This window comes from Oryzias latipes, chromosome 5 (assembly GCF_002234675.1).
Source record: "Oryzias latipes chromosome 5, ASM223467v1".
NCBI lineage: Eukaryota > Metazoa > Chordata > Actinopteri > Beloniformes > Adrianichthyidae > Oryzias > Oryzias latipes.
In genome coordinates, this window is record NC_019863.2 from 23,227,140 (window position 1) to 23,246,011 (window position 18,872).

General features: G+C 42.9%; 3 protein-coding genes across 6 annotated transcripts; 1 reads left to right on the top strand and 2 right to left on the bottom strand.

Moving 5' to 3' along the window:
* Positions 1 to 463: 463 nt before the first annotated feature.
* LOC101163484 lies at positions 464 to 1,367 on the top strand. The gene is made up of 2 exons (XM_004068935.3): positions 464 to 574; positions 651 to 1,367. Exons 1-2 carry the CDS (start codon positions 550 to 552, stop codon positions 1,121 to 1,123), a joined length of 498 nt encoding a protein of 165 aa, XP_004068983.1. The 5' UTR covers positions 464 to 549; the 3' UTR covers positions 1,124 to 1,367.
* Positions 1,157 to 8,342, bottom strand: ift52 (intraflagellar transport 52). 4 transcript variants are annotated; one of them, XM_011475264.3, is made up of 14 exons: positions 8,178 to 8,342; positions 7,756 to 7,881; positions 5,900 to 5,987; positions 5,696 to 5,825; positions 5,530 to 5,605; positions 4,641 to 4,712; positions 4,421 to 4,547; positions 2,713 to 2,796; positions 2,549 to 2,617; positions 2,311 to 2,465; positions 2,149 to 2,236; positions 1,952 to 2,060; positions 1,369 to 1,511; positions 1,157 to 1,300 (listed from the first exon to the last, which is right to left on the bottom strand). In XM_011475264.3, exons 2-14 carry the CDS (start codon positions 7,872 to 7,874, stop codon positions 1,259 to 1,261), a joined length of 1,302 nt encoding a protein of 433 aa, XP_011473566.1. In that variant the 5' UTR covers positions 7,875 to 7,881; positions 8,178 to 8,342; the 3' UTR covers positions 1,157 to 1,258. The 4 variants fall into 4 exon arrangements, with proteins under 4 accessions (XP_011473566.1, XP_011473565.1, XP_020559052.1 ...); XM_011475263.3 differs by having other exon boundaries at positions 5,900 to 5,990; XM_020703393.2 differs by lacking the exon at positions 8,178 to 8,342 and adding an exon at positions 8,056 to 8,103 and having other exon boundaries at positions 5,900 to 5,990.
* A 177-nt stretch (positions 8,343 to 8,519) lies between these two features.
* acot8 (acyl-CoA thioesterase 8) lies at positions 8,520 to 18,722 on the bottom strand. The gene is made up of 6 exons (XM_023955105.1): positions 18,500 to 18,722; positions 14,770 to 14,906; positions 14,438 to 14,663; positions 10,571 to 10,728; positions 10,293 to 10,484; positions 8,520 to 9,394 (listed from the first exon to the last, which is right to left on the bottom strand). The coding sequence occupies exons 1-6, from the start codon at positions 18,679 to 18,681 to the stop codon at positions 9,276 to 9,278; spliced, it is 1,014 nt and encodes a 337-aa protein (XP_023810873.1). The 5' UTR covers positions 18,682 to 18,722; the 3' UTR covers positions 8,520 to 9,275.
* Between the last annotated feature and the right edge of the window lie 150 nt (positions 18,723 to 18,872).

An 18,872-nucleotide genomic window follows, 5' to 3' on the forward strand; every position in this document is an offset into this window, starting at 1 on the left:
GTACACAAAAACAATACAATCATCAGTTAGACATTCATACAATGACCTATCAAACTGATATAAATATCAAAATATTATGATTAAAAAATAGTGTATTAGTTTAGGGGAATACATGTACTTATGGTTAACTCTAGGGCACTATCGCCGGGTGAATTTCCCCAGAGAAAAACTACTTACATGAAATTCAATATGTTGTGTTTAAATTCTTTTTAGGAATTTTTCTGTTCTCAAATTCCTAATTTTTCAGGAATTTTTGAGCATATTTTTAGGAACTCCCTATGTTTTTCTTTTTCATTTTGTCATACATCCCACAGTTGAAAATAAAAGAAAACCACTCTAATTTATGTCTAATTTATGGTGTTGTCATGTTTTGATCTTTTTCTTATGACAAGTACTTTTTGTTGGGTATATTATATTTGGTAGAAATTACACAAATGCAAAACTTCCTATGCAGCAGGAAGTCTCCATTCAGCTAATCAGCCTCCAGCTGGGACAATTAAGAGGCAGGTTAAAACCCAGCAGACTGAGCCCTTCACATCTCCAGACAAGATGGAGAGCACTTGTGTCTTACAAGGTAAGGTTTTCCCCCTCCTCCCTGATGAACAGTTTGAGAGCAGAGTCCTCCATTTATGCAGCATCTCCCATTCCAGATCTGAAAAGCTTTCAATGCTCCTCTCCGTCAGAGTTTGACAAGAAGTTCTTTGGAGAACAGAGTTTACTGGCCGCTCTGTCTCTGGACCAGCTCTCCACATCCAAGGTGTCCTGCGACCCGGCGGCTGACTGGTCTGACAGCAAGGCGTCCATGCTGGCGTCGCTCTGCCTCTCTGACATAGTCTCTCCCTGTCTGGGTTTGCCGCTGCACGGCTCCACCGCTCAGGAGGCAGATGCCTGCAATAAACTGTGCGTTCCGGTGCAGGCAAAGATCTCCACCCCGCAAATCCTCCTCCAGAAGCCCAAAAATGCTGCTTGTTTTGACCAGTCCTATGGAGACCTCACAGCATCGCAGACCTCCTGGGACGTGTCCCTGATCAAAGCTGAGAACAGCCCCATGTTCTGCACGGAGTCCAACTCACAGGAGCAGGTGTGGAGCCCAAAAACGCCTCATTCAGCCCCTGAAGTTTGAAAAGTTTGAATCAATGGCATTGAGCACAGCGTGTTCTCAGAACAAAGTTTATTTTAAATTTATCCAAATAAAAGGAAATATTTTAACAAACTGTACAAAACATTTACAATGCTGCTTCTCAAAGCCACACAGCTGTTAAGGTGGAGTCAGGCGGGCTTCTGTGTCTCCATCGTGGTCCTTTAAGAAAAGAAAACATTCAGTTTGTGCAAACATCCCAATAAATCTGACTAATTTAGGAATTTCACCTGGTTGAGCTTTTTGAATTCAATCACTTGGAAAAACACGTGCTCCAAGATGTGTTTGGCGTCCACCTGTTTGCCCAGTTTGGGTGTGACGCCAAGAATTTCTCCACACTTGCGAACATAAAATTCTAGATCGTCGTCAGTACCTACAAAAGTATAGAGGATTTAATTTAGTCAAAACAAAGGGGAAAAGCTTGAGGGATTAATCTAAATGATGCATTTAAAGACCCACCCCCAAATCCGAGGCAACTTTCTATAAACTAAGAACATTTAATGAAGGCTAAACTCATTGTTCTGAAGATGAACACTTTGGTTAAGAAAATTTAAAATACTACTTTTACATTGAAAATTGTTCAAATGCATTGTGGTCTATATTCGCCAATCCAGTGAGTATTGATGCACCTTTTTTGCAGAGACTCCTGGGAAATTTCTAGTGTACTGTATTAAGGAATTGCATAGTCAGACACCCTGAAAAAATGGAAGTGAGCAGTGAAGGAATTTGGAAAGATTTTGGCTAAAAATGCCACTGGGAACGCTTTTAAAATGGATTAATAGAGGGTTTCTATAAATGAGGCCCAGGTCTTACACTTATTGGTCAGCTGCGCCAGGCGCACTTTCTCCGATGAAAATGCTTCATCAAGATCAAACAGGTCTAACATGGGGGGAGGAAGGTCGCTGAAGGCGGGTGGGAAAACCTGAGAAGAAATGTGGGGGAAAAACCCCAAAAGAATCACAAAGCTCTAAGAAAAATAAATCGGAGGTGTTCAAACTGTTGAAACTTACAGCGGGCTGGAGCTGGGGGAGGGGGGTTTCAAACTGGGGTGCGATCAGCTGAAGCGGCTCTTTTTTGACATTCAGCTGCTTATAGGCGCTAAAGAAAGAAAGAACAAGCGTGTTAACTATGATCCAAACCAGCAGGCGGCTGACGTTGGTTTTAGTTCGTACTTTATGACTTCAGGCAAAGTGTCTGTGGACAGACTGAACAGAGGCATGACGAAGAGGGGCGTGTAGTTTCGGGGACTCTCGTCCCCCTCCTGCAAGCAGGATCGGAGCCGTTTAGACAGCCAGTCTGTGTCGGGCAGCATGGTGTAATCGGAGATCTGTGGGGTGCAGGGAAGGACAGAAAAATCAGCTCAATGAGGCCCATCAGTTCTGACGGCCTGTTAGCGAGTCGTGCTCAAACCTCCGGATCTTCAGCGTCGATCTGATTCAGGTGAATATTGTCAGTCATGAGCCACTGAAGGAGGACGTCCTGGAATGAAACAAGGCACAAAGACAGAGCTGTCGTTACTTTGATCTGCCTTTTTAATGAAAAGAAAAAGCACTTTAGCTGTCAGCAGAACTCACCAAGATCTTACTGTTCTCCTCTTTGTCTATGTACTGATCACTGAACATGTGACAGGAGCCGGAGACGGCCAGTTTGCCAGATTCCTGTAAGACACACCAAACCTTAGTCACCTCTGTTAGCGATTGTGCGGCCCTGCGATGGGGCGACCCGTCCAAAGTGTACCCCACCTACACTAAACAGTAGCTGGGATAGCCTCCAGCAACTCCGTGACCCCAAAAGGGATTAAGCAGGTTTGGAAGATGGATGGAAAGCCCCCTCAAAGTGAAAAAGAAGGCAGACCTGCAGCCTGCAGGAGGAGCTGAACCACTGTCGAAGTCGCACTCTGACATGACCACAAATGGATGTCAGTGTTCCTTCAGGTCAAGCAAACAGTTTAGTCCCATCCATCCATCCATCCATCCATCCATCCATCCATCCATCCATCTTCAGAACCTGCTGAATCCTTTTTGGGGTTACAGGGCTGCTGGAACCTTTCCCAGCTACTGTTGGGCGAAGGCGGGGTACACCGTGACCTGGTCAGGGTCACGGACTGTGGGACGAAACTGTTGTCAGCAACCTTCCTGATTTAAAAAGCCATTTGGGTCGATTTCTCACCAGACCACAACCCACAAAATAAGACACTGATTTCTATTTTATTGTCATTATTGTGATAAATATAAAAAGTAATGTTTTTTACATACATAAACATGAATGAAAAATAGTCTTATTTTCAAAATATGAAATATTTTATAACTTTTGACAGAGGATCACATGACTTCCTTTCAAAATAAAAGACACCCAGTGTCACATAAGATCACCTCAATGCAGCAAATGTAGTAGTAATATAGTTTAATGTTAGCAGTGAAAAAAAAATTCCTTTACTATTTGTGGTGGATCTCAGCCAGAAATCTATAAATCTAACTCAATCAGAGCCAATTAAGTGACTTGTTACCGCATTTTTTGAACCAGAACTAAAAAAATCCTTGCATTTTTTTCAAAAATTAGTGCCTTAAGGATGAATTCTGGTTGTTTTTACTGACCCCTCAAAAATCTATCAAAATGTTTCAGTTCAACTTTGGTTAACTACGAGAGATTGATAGACTGAATAGAATTACAGCTCCCGAAGTCTGGAGTTTGTCCTTCAAATGTTTGTGAATGAGTTGAATACAGTTGGAGTTTTTTTCCTTTACTTATCTATGCTTTACTACTTACTTACTTTGAACTTTACAGTTACTTTCTAAAACTAAAAGCTTTTTATTTTTTGTATCCAAAGAGCCACACATGGCTCCGGATCCTGGGGTTGCAGAACCCTGACCTGGAGAAGCCCCTGCATGCACCAGGAGAACACGTAAATTCTACACAGAAAGGTTCCAGCCGGGATTCAAACCAGGACCTTCTCCACTGTGAGAGCGCTAACCACTACACCACCATGCATCCTGTTAAGCCTCAATTTGATTAAAAATGGTGACAGTGATGATAGTGACAGATAGAGCATCTAGAACTGTGCACCAACGTTCTACAATAAAGAAGGATGGCTGTGGTTCACTTGTGTTGAAGTGTCCTTGAGCAAAACACTGAATGTGTGTGTGTGTGTGTGTGCAATGGGACTGTAAAGTGTGACTGTTTTAATTTTTAAAAATAATAGATAGCTGTCACATTACTATATTTCTTATTTATTGTCAGATGAAAAAGCATTGGTCAGTAAACCCGTAGGAAAACCTCACAGACCTTCCCCTGATAGAAGGCCAGGACGGGCCTGTGGAGCGGGAAGCAGACGGAACCCGTGGACAGAACGGCGGCGGCGGGTTTGATCACGTTCAGAGTGGCTCCATAGGGATACACAAACGTCAGAGCCCTGAGTAAAGGAAAAGAGACAAGCTCAGTGTCATTGTAAGAAAAGAAAATAAAGACGGCTTTGAAAGCTGGATAAATACTGAAATATATTTACTGTGAATTGTTTCCAACATTTTCCTCTTCGATGACTCCTGTGACCACTTTTCCAGCCGCTCGACTGATTTCTCTGAAAAAGAAACACAAAGGATCAGCGGGAATGGTTAGAAATGTGCCAATTATTATAGGCTGTGCAAAAAAAACATTTGTTGCTTGACCTAAATCAGAAATACTGAATATGATTTCTCACTTTTTTTTAGGCAAGGCAAGTTTGTTTGTATAGCACATATCAGAAAACGACTCTAACGAAAATAAAGTGAATTCAGTCTCCATTTTTCCATGATGTGGGCACTGCCATGATGGACATCATCACTAAGCAGCAATTAGTTTGAATCGGTCTGAGTTCTATGGCAACCACACTCACCAATCAGGAGTGAGCTTCCTGGAAGGCCACACCCCTATCCCCCTATCTCTATTTCGAACATTTGACATGGGGGTCAGCAGGCACCACCTAGGGATTTGATTAGCCATTTTACAACTTGAAGAACTTGAAATAAAGAAAAAAACTATTGAAAAAAAATGTGGATTAAACTAAGGTAGCAGATCAATAATGGGTATTCTGAGAAATGATGATCATGACTGATTAATAGCTGTTCCTTCCTCTATAGAAGTCTATGGGATTTTGGCCTTCGTCCATGAGATAGGCAGCCCCGTGACCCCGAAAGGGACAAAACGGGTTCAGAAAATGAAAGAATGAATGGGATTTTGGCTTCTTGGAACCAGCATGCACTTCCTGTTTCGAATACGAGGGGGAGGGGTCTTTCAGTCCAGTGCTTATATACAGTCAATGGTTTGGAAAAATATGATTGACATTTGGGAATAACTGGGAATATCTGGAGTAGAAATGTTTAAGTGAGAACATCCAGGGAGACCTCTTCAATACACACCTGTTCAGTACACCGTTAGACACCAGCGCCTCCTTCGGGTGGAAATATTTGTAGTAAGTATTCCTCACTACAGCATCTGTAGCATTGAAGCAATTAATGAAAAGGAGAGTGTGACAAATATTTTAAAGCAAAAAACAACTTTTTCCCGCCACAATTTAACGTTTACCATTATTGACCACGACTCCAAACTCCTCCAGGAGAAAGTTTATGTTGGTGTCGTACTTCGTTTCTCCTCCTTCGCCCAGCATGACCAGCATGTTTCCTCCACTGTCCAGGTAATGCTTCAGCACCTCAAGCTGCAAACATCCCAGGCAAAGGTCAGACTTCCTTTCCCTTCAACTAAAAATATCTGGTTTTCCTGATCTGTCACCTCAGATGCCAAGAACTTCTCCCTTGGGCCAGCGGAAACCCACAGCTTCACTCCTTTCAGCCTCTCCTCAGAGAGTTCGTCCTTTATGCTGCTAAAGACAAAATGTGGTTGAGAGGGAATTTCCCAAATGAAGCCTACAGAGATGACCACAGCAATCTGAACAGCCTCGGTTCAATGTTTTCACAACAGGATTTCTTTCAGGTTGTGTTCTTGAAGAGTGTTGACCTTCAACTTTCTATTTTTATCCAACCACTGGGGCTTTAGCCGGTTAGGTTGATTTATCATAGAAAACGTGCATTTTGTGGTAAAAGCAGCCAAATTTGGTATTGATGTACCTCAGGAACCACTTTTTCAAAAAAGCTTGTTTGCCATGAGTAAAAGCCAAAATGGCGGCCATTTTTAAAGATGACGGCAATACATTCAATCGTTAAAAAAATATTTTATTGGTTCAGTCTGAAAATGTGGGATGTCAATGCACAAAATGCAATCTTTTAACTTAAGTGATACCTATAAAATACTCTCTCTCTCTCTATATATATTTTTTTTTAGTTATGTTGTCGCAAACATGCTTTTCTCAAACAGGATCGACTACAATAATGTCAAATTTGGTGCTTTATCACAAAAGGCCAGTTACCTTAATAACTGGTTCCACTATCATATAAATAAGAAAACGTAATTAATCCTAAGAAACCGAGTTTTCAGTTTTAGAAGGGTAGCTGACCCTCGGGCTTTAAAGACCCACTCTGATAAAAAATGCACTTTTGGTGGGTTTTTTGTACATGTTCTCGTGACATTTTTCTGATGATGGGGGACATTTATAAAGAAAATTAAGCTTAAAATTGCATTTCTGAGAATTTATTTATTCAAATCATTATGAATCAGGAGCAGGGGGAAAAATGCCATACGAATAAGCTTATAGTGTAGAAGCTACAATGCCAAGCCCTGTTCCGCTCCATTCTGATGCATCCATTTGCACTCAACTACATACATGAAGGTCTTCGTTTTCCTCGTACCGAGCTGGCATCGGGCTCAAAACTGTACGGCAAAATAGCTGTGACATAGCTCGCTGTTTTTGTTGCAAGGGTAATGTTAGGTTGGATGTGTGAGGGGCTGTAAGCTAGCAGGTGAGTGTGTAAACAGAGAGCTCTCAGTAACGGGGAAAGGATGAGGGGGCATGCTGTGTTCCTCACCAGCAGTCCTGCCCAAACCTCAGAAGTGAATTTTCAATAAATGACTGCCGCTTTGTTAAAAGTATGTGCTTGAAAACAACAGAGGTTTTTTGATTTTGGCTAAAAACTGCATAATCATAAATAAAAGACCACCGATAATAGACCAAAATATGACTGGAGGGGGGTCTTTAATCAGAAAGCCACATTGGAGGGGTAAAAAAAAGTGTCACATGTGGCCCTGGAGCCATTGCAGACCCCTGGTCCACCGGGTCCTTACAGAATAAAGCTTTAAAAAAAGGAGAAGAGGGTGTGCAGGTTTTGCTTCTTTTTCACAACAGATCACAACACTTTCTGAGGTAAATTAACCACCATATTTATACATGCTTCTGTTAATATGCATTATTTGAGTAATGAATAAATATGTTGTTTACACAATACATTTAAGAAATCACCCTGAAACGATTTTAAACATTTAGTCCCTGGCTTGTTTTCAACCATTTAGCACCTAATTTTTGTAATCTTTCCCTTTTCCCTCTCTTTAAATCAAAATTTAAACCAAATCCTTTCAGTAGGATGCCAAATAAATAAATAGATTCGAATTTAAGGTAGAGACCGTTTATATTATAGATGGCACAGGTAGACAACTGTGTTCCCAACAGTCAGTGCTAGTTTTTCGTGTTGCCTTACCTTTGGATTTTCCACTGAGACCTAAGCCGCTTCTGCATCGACTTGTATCCATTATTAGAGGTGAACAGCTCCCTTTTGGACGCATTAAATGCAATAGCGCAGTTTTGGTCTTTCTCCATTGTACATCTGGGAAAACATGATGATGTAAACAATTTGTACAACAACATCGTTCACGTCACTGTTGTTAGCTTAGCCATAGAGAGGAGCTACGTGTGGTCCCAACAATAGCTGCAGGCACTACGTTTAAGCGATTCTAACAAACAAAACACAGCCATAAAGAATATATTAAATAATGTATACCTTACAGTTAGCATACAACAAACAGATTGGAAAGCTCAGGTTAGCTAAAAGCTAAAAACAACCGTTAGCTTATGTTAGCAAGTTAACTTATTATTTCTTTGGTTGTTCGTGCCTTGCTTTACCTGACACTTGGACAAGTTTCCGTTATAGACTAAAGTCTCTCTGGAATGTCTCTCTTGAGAAAAAAATCAAATGTATCTTAAAGATCCTTAGAAAGCGTCGAATAGTTGGAAAATAGCGGTAACCAAGGGCGCCAACTGCATAGTAACCAAGCGGATGCAACGCCCTTTCAAAATAAGGCGAAGAAGAAATGAGAAATTCTGACTTATCTCAGATTTCTGACATTAAAAAACAAACAAAACTGACTTATATCTCATAATTTTGACTTTAATCTTAAAATTATGAACTGCAATGACATTTAACCCGATTTTTCAGTGAGCTCTTCAGTAAAGTACATGACAGAAAACGGTTTCATCAGTGCTTTTATTTTATAAAACTTCATTTTAAAAACCTTTTTTAAGCAACTAAAATTTAGTATCAAGCAGACTTTACAAAATTGTCTCAGTAGCAATGTTTGCATTAATTGTATTAAAACAGATTCACAATCACAGAAACAAAAAGGTCAGTTTTTCAACAATTAAAAAACAAAAGTCTCACTAATAGATGAAAAAGATGAAAGTAAATTCCAGTCTTAAATTTGACCACACTTCATTTAGATTCCATTCAAATCAGAGTTGCCTCAACTTTTCACCCCACCACCCCCACACACAGACAGAGTATTTTTATACATTTCTCAAAATGTTGCCATCATTTGGGTTTGCTTTATTGCTTCAATTTCTCAGCTTTTAGGGGCATCATTATGTCCTGGAAGTCTTTTATTCACTTTCACCAGTCTAAAAGTGAAAATCCTTGCACAGTTTAGTTTAGTCTGTTTAGTTTAATTTAGCAATCAGCTATTGAATTCTATGTTCTTTATGATTCAGGTTTATTACACAATTACCAGTATGAAGCCCATTGAGACAACTATTGTTGTAAATATTGGGCTATATAAATAAAATTAATTGAATGTTGAATATTTTTGATGTCAACATTTAAGGTTATGTAAAGTGCAATCTTTTTTTTTACAATTAAATAAATGTCTTAATCAAGGCTCTCCATAATAACAATGATATTATTTATATCAACATGAATCTGCATGAAAATGCATTAGGCGTAATGGCCTATAGTTTGCTGGTCTGTGTAACTGGTTTGACTCTCAGGACTCCTTCCTGGGCGCAGGAGGCAGCCAGCACACCGTCTCGTCTCCACAGTCGACCTTGAACCAGTCCTCTACTGCTCCCTGTAGAGGGCAAACACAAAAGACAAAAAGGGAATTAAAAAAAAAATCTGGTGAGATTATTTTCTGTGTGGAACTCAAACTTTGAGCTCTTCTTATTAACGTCTTTGTATTAAAAACTGATCTGAACAGACATTTGCAGCCTTTTAAGTGAGTTTTTAATAGAAAAAGTAGATATGAAATCCTGACTGGGATGTAAAACTCCTCCATTTTTAACTCAATGGTTTTAAGCATCATCACAAAATCAAACCACGATCCTCAGGATCTACCATTCTGTTAATTTTCCTCATTTCGCTCCCCGTATCCGATTTGCTGAATCAGGTGATTCCAAGAAATCAGCAGTAAGTAGGGCTGCTCACCTCTGTCAGACAGTATGATTTTGATGTTAAAAACATTAAAATTATTGTGTTGAAGTTCCTCCTTCCACTGCCCACCAGTAATTTTAAAGTTCAGGAAACTCAGTTATTTTAACAATCAGTGGGGTTGCGTGTTACTTGTGTATAGTTTTAAGTGCATTAGCAACTTTCTCTGGCGACCAACAACTGCTAAAGGTCTTAGAATTTGTCATCCAATGGGAAGGAAAATGCTTTGACAATTACTCTAACGCGTTGTTACCAAAAGACTGTTCAAGCTCTGGTAGTGTCCGAATTCTCTCACTACTCGCTCACTCCTAAAACATTTATTAGTGCTGGGTTATTTCTTCTGGGAAATTTCCAGGACACTGGATTTTGGAATTGTAGATTCGGACACCCTGACAAATCTCCCCATTTGGTGCACTAAGTGGTGAGTAGTGAGGGAATTCAGACAAAGCCTCTGAGTTTAGTCAGAGCCATTTTCTCCCTGTAATTCTACATCTGGGCAGGTGTTTTATGGAGTTTAGAAGATGAGACTTGAACTGCACCTGCCCATGGACTTTCACACTCGTACAGCATCCACTCATCGCTGCGGAAGGTGCTGTGGAACCACATGGCGTGATCCAGGGAGGCAGTGAACCTGGCCTTGTACTTAGAGTACGGCAGCAGAGCCGTGCCCAGCAGAGCAAAGTCAGACACGTATGCAGCCACGCAGCAGTGCAGCTTCATGTTACCTTCACCTGAACAAAAAATACAACGACACATCAGCAAACTAAGTGAGAAATGAGGCAGTACGGAATACAAATATGGAATACAAGCATTTTACCAATATAACCCCGAGCACGTCCCCAAAAATAACGTCTCGGCTCTCCCGGAGAAATTCTGTAGAAGAGTGCCGGGTTGACAGGTTTGATCTCAATGGGGACCTCGGACGCCAGAATTTTATTCAGACCGACCTTTGCACTTTCCGTCAGGTCTGGTTTACTGTGAAACACATGCAGAAACATACAGAGAAGAGTTCTCATTAGCCTCGTTTCTAACAACAACAAGAATGGAGGTCATCCAGCAGCTCATTGGCTTTTGGTGCTTCATAAAAGTCATCTAATGTTGTTTTAGAGAAGATTGCCTGCAGCAATACAGCCGAAAACTGAAAGACAAATAAATCGAATGTTTGGAAACGTTGGCGGTGGTCTGGCGTCCTCTTTTGTCTCCTCCAATAAATGGGTTTCGCTGTGTGACGACAGTGGCTCCTAACTGTTCCGTTCCATTTTTCTAAGGACAGACAACCAAAAATGGTACAGTTTGAAACGTTTAATGGGTCAACTTTTTAATGAAAATGCTCAAAATATTGGACTGCTCAGCAGAAACAAGGCTATTGAGTGAGGGCCCACATTAGCAGAACCACACGGTTACAGAACAGCTAATGACAGGGACAGTTTAAAACGTTTATTTAAGAAAATACACCGTCATTATACATTCATGTTGGGGCGGTGGGGGGCGGTGGGGGGCTCCGTTGGTCGGGGGGTCGGGTCCGGTGCCTGGGTGGGGCGGGCTGGGGCGCTGCGTGGTCCTCTGGGCTTGGGTGTGGGGGTGCGTGGTGGGGGGGTGGGGTGGTGGTCTGGCTTGGCTTGGGGGGGTGGTCCCTTTGCCTGTGCTGGGGGGGGTTGGCGGGGGGCCCTGCTCGGGTGGGGGGGGCCCAGCGGCGCCGGATGGGCTGCCCATCTGCACCTGGGGCTGGGATCGGCCCTTCCCTGGCTCTGGGACGGGACGGGACAACCCTCTCGGGGCCCCCGGTCGCTCTGGGTGTCACCCGCTTCGGCTGCGGGGTCTGGGGTGGGGTGGGGTGGGGGGCTTGTCGGCCCTGTCCTGTGGGGGGGCGTTCTGGGGGGGAGGGGGTCCCATTATTAGTACGGGTCGGGGGGGGCTAGCGGGTCGGGGTCTCCGCTGAGGCAATCAGTGGTTGCCTCGGCCGGTTGGCCTCCTCGGTCCCGTCGAGGCCTGACCAGAGCTCTTCTAGGGCCGGCGTCTGGGGGTGGGGGCCTGGGCTTGCTCCGGGGGGGGGCGACGCTTTCTGGCTCCTCTCTCTCTGTGTGGGGTGGGTGGTGCCGGGCCTGGGGTGTCGGCGCCTCCGGGGGTGGGCCCCTGGGCTGGGTGGCCCTGGCCCCTTTGCTGGGGGTGGGCTGGGGGACGGCTGTTTGACCACCGGGGGACAGTCTACCAGCTGTCCCCAACTTACCCCCTTCCTTATATAACCTCATATTAGGGTGAGGGGGTGGGGGGTCTAGCCTGCGATGCGCCTTGGGGGGGGGGCTACTTGGGAGTGGCCCCCCTCCTATGGTTGCCGTATGGAGTGGGCCCCCCCTCTTTCGGTTTTATTTGCACCTTAGACATGTAGGGTCCTTGGTAGGGGGGGTGCTTGGACATCACTGCAAGCAAGCAGCAGATGTCCTCCTGGCACCCTACCCGCCAATTTTAACCGCACCTTAGACATTTAGGGCCCCTTGGTGTGGAGGGTGAGGGGACATCACTGTGAGTAATCAGGAGATGTCCCCTTAGTGCCCTACTCGCCAATTTTAACTGCACCCCCCTTAGTACACACACCCCTCCCCCTTCAATATATACATTCAAACATAAACACACACACACATGCACACAAACACCCTCTCAAACACCCATACACGCACACACATTTTACAAGGAAGGTGGGACCTGGGTCCATCTGTCCCCTACCCCTTCCCTGGTGGGGGGTGCGGGCCCCTTGGCGATGGCGGCCGTGTCCCTTGGGTGCCGGCTCCCTGGGCCCGGCGGTGCTCTCTCCGCACGGTGGGGGGGTTCATATTACACCTGAGCCGGGGGTGTTCGTGTCCCTGGGGGGTGGGTCCTGGTCCTTGCCCCTGGACGCTGGGCCCCGCCAAACTTCCAACATGGCCGAGCCTGGTCGGGCCATATTTATAACATCCCTTGTGGGCCGCCCTTTTTTCCCCGGGGTTCCCCCCTCCTGGGCGGGGGCGGCGGGCCCCTGCCTTGCTCCTACCTGGACCAACCGTGGGCCGGGTGGGTGGCTGCCTGGAGTGCGGAGCGGGTCTCCCTTGGGGGGTCCTGGCTCGTACCTGGGGTCGGGGCGGGGGGATGCCCGGAACTCCTGGGTGGTGGTGGGGTGCTCGTCTGGGGCTGTGGGCGTCCCTCTCCGGTGGGGCCCTGCGTTGGGCTCTTCCGGCGCGGCGGGGGGCTGCTTTCCTGGCTGGGCTGGGGCGGCGCTCTCTTTCCCTCTGCGCCTCCCTGCTCTCTGGCTCTGGGGGCCTCGCGGCGGTCCTGCTGGCCCTGGCCTGGGTGGCGGTCTTGGTCGCCCGGGGGGCGGTTGTTCCCTGCCTGTTCCCGTGTGGCGTTGGGGGGGCTCCGGCTGCCGCTGCTGCTGCGGCGGGGGTATGGGTGTGGGGGTGGCTGGGCGCTCCTCCTCCTTCTTTTCACATTCCACCATCCATTTTAGAAGAACATAAACACTCACCTGAGCACAGGTGTTAGCTCACCTTTGCACTAATAGTTTGCATGATTGAATGAATGAAAGATTTCACACTAGTTGGTTTAAAGGCATAGGTATGCGTTCGTGAACACTATCTGTTTTGTGTGCATGTTGACCTGTGGACATTTTTGCGGCTAGCAGGTGTGTTGATAATATTTGAGTGTGTGTGAACAGGCCCCGCCCTTTTTGTACTACATTTGAACCGTACCGTAACGATAAACAACCAGTAAACCTGCCTGCTCTATGCTGCTTCATGGTCTTACCCCCCTTCCCCTCCTATTATCACCCTCCTACCCCCCCCTCTCTCTAACGTCCCTCTCTCTTCTTCCCCTCTTTCCTTTTCCGTCCGGTCCAACACCAAAGATTTTCAAACATGATTGAAATTAATAAAGTTTGGCCTCAATTACAAAAGGGGTTTATTCAGACATACCTTTGGTTTGTCTGAAGATGAATAACCCCTCTTGTTAAAATAAAATATGTCCAACACAAGAGGCCCTCAGCTCTCATCTGTTTGCCTAGCTGTTGGACAGGACAAGTTTAAAAAAAAAAAAAAAAAAAAAAAAAAAAATACATTCATGTTGCTAAAAATGCTAAATCAATATAAATTTAATATAAACTTTAAAAGTGTAGAGAAAACAAATCTGTTGCACTTAAAATGTTATAAAGCAAAAAACTTAAAACCCACTGAAATAAGCTCGGTACGCTGAGCAAGTTGAAAAAGCTAAACAATAACTATGCTAAATTAGCTAAAGAAAGGAAGACCCTAATGAGATGCTAAAACTGCTGATTGTATGCTAATGTGTTAGCAAAACATAGCTAAAGTAAACGTTTGACAGGTATAAAAAGTCATGTTGGACAGGTTAGCTAAATTAAATGATGCTAAATTAGCTAAAGAAAGTAGTTGAACACGCTTAACAGCTGTTCAAGTGCAAACATTCTAATTATTTAAAAATAAAATTAAGTTATATTTCACGCTGTGTTTTGTTGTGAATTTTATGCTCAGGTAGATCTATTTACTGCATACCCACACCAAAAATGGCAGGAAGGCTTCCACTAGAAATAGCTAATTCTTCAAAAATAGAAAAAAGATACAAATAATTTGTTAAATATTTTTTCTTTTCTTTCTGAAAATCTCTTTGGGGGATCTCAAACTACTAAACTGGATTAATGTACCTGAGATATTGGTGGATAATTTCCTCCACAGTGGGCAGCTCCTCTGGCTGAGGAACTACGGGCATGCTGAACTGATGCTGCAGAGGGCTGGGCTGCAGCACCTGGAAGGACGCCTGGCAGATCAGTATAGGCTGGCCGTGCTGGATGGCCTTCACAGAGCGAACAGTGAAGCTGCGGCCATCTCTGGTGCGGTCCACCTGGTACAGCACTGGAACCTTTGGGTCCCCTGTTAAAAAAACAACACGTCCATGAAAAACAGAGGAGAAAAAAAATGTTATCTATAGATTATTACATTTTGGTGCTGCAAAATAAAGCATTAGTTGATGTGCCACCTGCTCGTACGAAGTAGCAGTGCAGGGAGTGAGCGTATAGGTTCTCGCCAACAGACTTGGCTGCCGCCACCAGAGCCTGACCAATGATTTGGCCTCCAAAGAGCCTCTGAGTGCGGGGCACCCAGTGATGTCTTCCCCTGAGGACGACAAAAAAAACTGCTAAACATAAGTCAAGGATGTCAGAGATCTTTGCTAAATGTTTGAACCAGAAATCCTTTCTATCTGCAGCCTTTGGGGGGAAAAAAACAACACAAAAATACATTGTTCTTTGTTTAGCAACACAACGCTAAAGGGAAAAGGTGCTGCTATATTTGTTATGACAAACAATTATAATATAATATAATATGATATAATATAATATAATATAATATATACAATGGAAATTAATAATGAGAACACAGTAAATTTGTCTCCTGTGTTGCTGAAACCGCCGCGTGTGTAAGAAGAGGGAGTGAAGGAAAACAGTAATAAAAGGATTCCCCCAAAAGCCCTTAAAGTCTGAACACAGGACTAGCAGAAAAAGTAAATTATCAGCAAAGATCAATGTGTTTAATATGTTTGTTACAGTTCCAATCACGCACTATATGTAGAACTTTAAAAAAATAAAATAAACTGCGGTGATGCATTTATCGTCACACCCCTAATAATATAATAATATAATATAATATAATATAATATAATATAATATAATATAATATAATAATAAACTTTATTTGTATAGCACCTTTCCAGATAAAAATCACAAAGTGCTTCACAGTACAACACGATAAAACAACAGTAAAACACAGTAAAAACACATGTTAAAAAGAAATTAAGAAAAAGCTATTTTAAAAAGATATGTTTTTAGCTGCTTTTTAAAAGAAAACACCGAGTCCACAGATCTGAGGCTGAGAGGAAGAGAGTTCCAGAGGGATGGGGCCACCGTGGCAAAGGCTCTGTCTCCTTTAGTCTTTAAACGGGTTCTCTTAACAGCCAGCAGACCCTGGTCACATGACCTCAGTGACCTGCTGGGAGTGTATGGCTGCACCAGGTCTTTTATGTAGACTGGTGCTTGGTCATTAAGAGCTCTGTATGTTAAGACCAGGATTTTAAAATGCACTCTGTAGTGAATGGGGAGCCAGTGCAGCTGCATTAACAACGGGATGATGTGTGAGAACTTGGATGAATTGGTTAAAAGCCTAGCAGCAGCGTTCTGGACAATCTGGAGCCGTTCTAGAGATTTTTTACTTAAACATGTGAAGATGGAGTTGCAATAGTCGAGACGGGAGGATATAAAACTGTGAATGAGCATCTCCATCTCAGAACGGGACACAACTGGACTCAATTTTGCAATGTTTTTTAGATGATAAAAACAAGAGCGAACGAGTGACCCGACATGGGAGTCCAGGGATAAAACCGGGTCTAAAGTTACACCTAGGTTCCTGACAGAGGGCTTGATAAAAGAAGCAAGTGAGCCGAGCTCATGGATTATCTTGGGGAGACAACTGTCAGGAGCACAAACTAGGACCTCAGTTTTGGCTTCATTGAGTTGGAGAAAGTTGTGATTCATCCAGCTCTTAACTGAGTCCAAACACTTTTGTAAAGTCTGTATTTTAAAAACATCCTGGGGTTTAAAAGACACATAAAGCTGAATATCGTCAGCATAAAAGTGATAAGAAATGTCATTAAAAGAACTTAAAATATGCTGTAAAGGCAGCAGATATAAAATAAACAATAAAGGTCCCAAAACTGAGCCTTGGGGCACACCAGAAGTGAGAGGAGCAGAAGAAGACTTAAACTTGGAGAAGACAACAGAGAAAGATCTGCCAGTCAAATATGATGAAAACCAGTTTAAGGCTGATCCGGAGACCCCAACCCAGTTTTTCAGCCTGTCCAAGAGGATGTTATGGTCCACAGTGTCAAAGGCTGCGGTCAGGTCTAATAACAGTAACACAGAGCATTTTCCTGCATCACCCTGCATCAGGATGTCATTAGTGACTCTGAGAAGGGCTGTTTCAGTGGAGTGAGCTCTGCGAAAACCTGACTGAAAATGATCAAATATCCCATGACTGTCGAGAGCAGCTGTAAGTTGTTTGGCAACAACCTTTTCTAAAATTTTAGACATGAAAGGAAGGTTAGAAATGGGTCTAAAACTGCTCAAGAGGGAGGGGTCAAGCCCAGGTTTTTTAAGGAGAGGAAGTACAACAGCTTCCTTAAAGTGCTCAGGGACTTGACCAGACAGCAGAGACGAGTTCATTATTGACAGGACACAGGGACCAATGGACTGGAAGACATCTTTGAGCAGAGAAGTTGGCAACGTGTCGAGGGAGCAAGAGGATGACTTCATTGTGCCAACTAATCTGACTAGCTCAGGGAGGGAAACAGGCGAGAAAGTGTCTAAAATCACAGGACGAGGCGGACCAGGAAAAGAACCAGGGCCAGGACCAGCTGTGTGACACAGAGAGCTTCTCACAGATCTGACCTTTTCAATAAAAAATGATAAAAACTTTTCACAATCATCATTTGAATGGATGGGAACGGCAGGTGGACTGGGCATAACAATATCACTAATAGTGTTGAACAGCACTTTAGGATTACCTCTGCTTTTGGAAATGAGATTAGTGAAATATGCAGCCCTCGCATCTCTAACAGCATTGTTAAAAGAAACTAAAAGATCCTTAAGATGAAGGAGATGAACATTTAGGTGAGTTCTTTTCCATAAACGTTCAACTTTCCTGCATAATTGTTTGAGACGGCGAATACTATTGTTAATCCAAGGGGAAACCTTAGTGACAGGAGCCAGTCTAGTTTTAACAGGACAGACTTCATCCAAGATGGAAAGACAATAACGGTTAAAGTTACATAATAAAGTATTAACATCAGTACACGGAGAAAGGACCAGGTTAAAAGCATTAGAAAAGACCTCAGCTGTGGAGGAGTTAAGGATGCGAGAGCTGACTTCTCTGCGTACAGGCGAAAGTGATACAGAAAAAGATAAGTTAAAAAAAAATGCAATGATGGTCAGAAATAAATAAATAAATAATATAATATAATATAATATAATATAATATAATATAATATAATATAATATAATATATTTATTCCCAGCCCATGTAACTTAATGTCATTCTCCCGAACAAAAGTCAACAGGAGAAACACCGGAAACAGCCTTCAAATAGCCAAAAGCCGAAATAAACTTCCACTAGTTGCAAAATAAAAGTAAAAACAATCAAAACTGACGTCAGCATCGCAACAAAACATCACTAAATGTATCACACGGTAATTTTTGAATTAGTTGAATTTGATGTATTACAACACAATACAAAACATAGTTTATAAGAACGATGTAAAGGAGTTAAAAATCCTGGTTTTCATTTCAGTGACAGGAATAAAGCTAGCAAAAAGAGCGAGAAAATTAAATACACAGAAGCTCAGTTCCGAACTCTGACGTTTTCAGTGTTTCGTAATTATAAAAAATATGTGTTTTTTTTATATGAAACAAACTTAATAATTTAAGTTGATAAAAATGGATAATGAAAAGCAATAAATTAAAGATCGTTTAAATTGAAGTAGTGTTTCCTTGGCAAAAAGCTAGATGTTTTTAGCATTTAGAAAACAAAAACGAACGGCGTTTGGTCATACACCTGTCTGCCGTGCTAACGGGTTACTTTATAGTTGAGTTTTCCGTGATGTTCCTGAACTGCGCGTTTCTTTTCAGGAAAAAGTGACGGAACTCTGTACTATGTGTTACCTGTACAGGTCGATGTCGAGCTCTTCCAGGTTTAAAACGCTGGTAACAAGAACGCTTTTCAAGTCCTGCGTGAACCCAGACTCAGCTTTGTCTGCGCCGTCATTTCCAGACATTGTCGGAGCTTCTAGAGCTGAAATACAACCCGATTTTGAGGTCTTTTCCTCTACTTTAATGTTAGTCATGGCGACTTTCTTCTTCTTTGACTTGCAACGGACTGACGTTTTCACTGCTGCCACCTTCAGGCGACTTTTGATTTTACACTTTAGAACTAAATATTTATTTTTAAAGTTTAAAATTTGGGCATTTAAATTAAAAAACAACTATGTAGCTTTTATAGTCTCATAATGCTAAAAATTACAGCTAAACACAATTT

Bases quoted from the DNA above. Each gene is read 5' to 3' on its own strand.
- ift52 (XM_020703393.2), bottom strand. The intron at 5,606-5,695 runs GTAAACGTTAAA...TCAATGCTACAG, and splicing joins TGGAGTCGTGGTCAATAATG to ATGCTGTAGTGAGGAATACT. The intron at 2,618-2,712 runs GTGAGTTCTGCT...GTTTCATTCCAG, and splicing joins AGGAGAACAGTAAGATCTTG to GACGTCCTCCTTCAGTGGCT.
- LOC101163484 (XM_004068935.3), top strand. From the start codon at position 550: ATGGAGAGCACTTGTGTCTTACAAG. The intron at 575-650 runs GTAAGGTTTTCC...CTCCCATTCCAG, and splicing joins GAGCACTTGTGTCTTACAAG to ATCTGAAAAGCTTTCAATGC.
- acot8 (XM_023955105.1), bottom strand. From the start codon at position 18,681: ATGACTAACATTAAAGTAGAGGAAAAGACCTCAAAATCGGGTTGTATT. The intron at 14,664-14,769 runs GTGGCACATCAA...TTTTTTTAACAG, and splicing joins CTGCTACTTCGTACGAGCAG to GGGACCCAAAGGTTCCAGTG. The intron at 10,485-10,570 runs GTAAAATGCTTG...TTTTTTGTTCAG, and splicing joins ACGTGCTCGGGGTTATATTG to GTGAAGGTAACATGAAGCTG.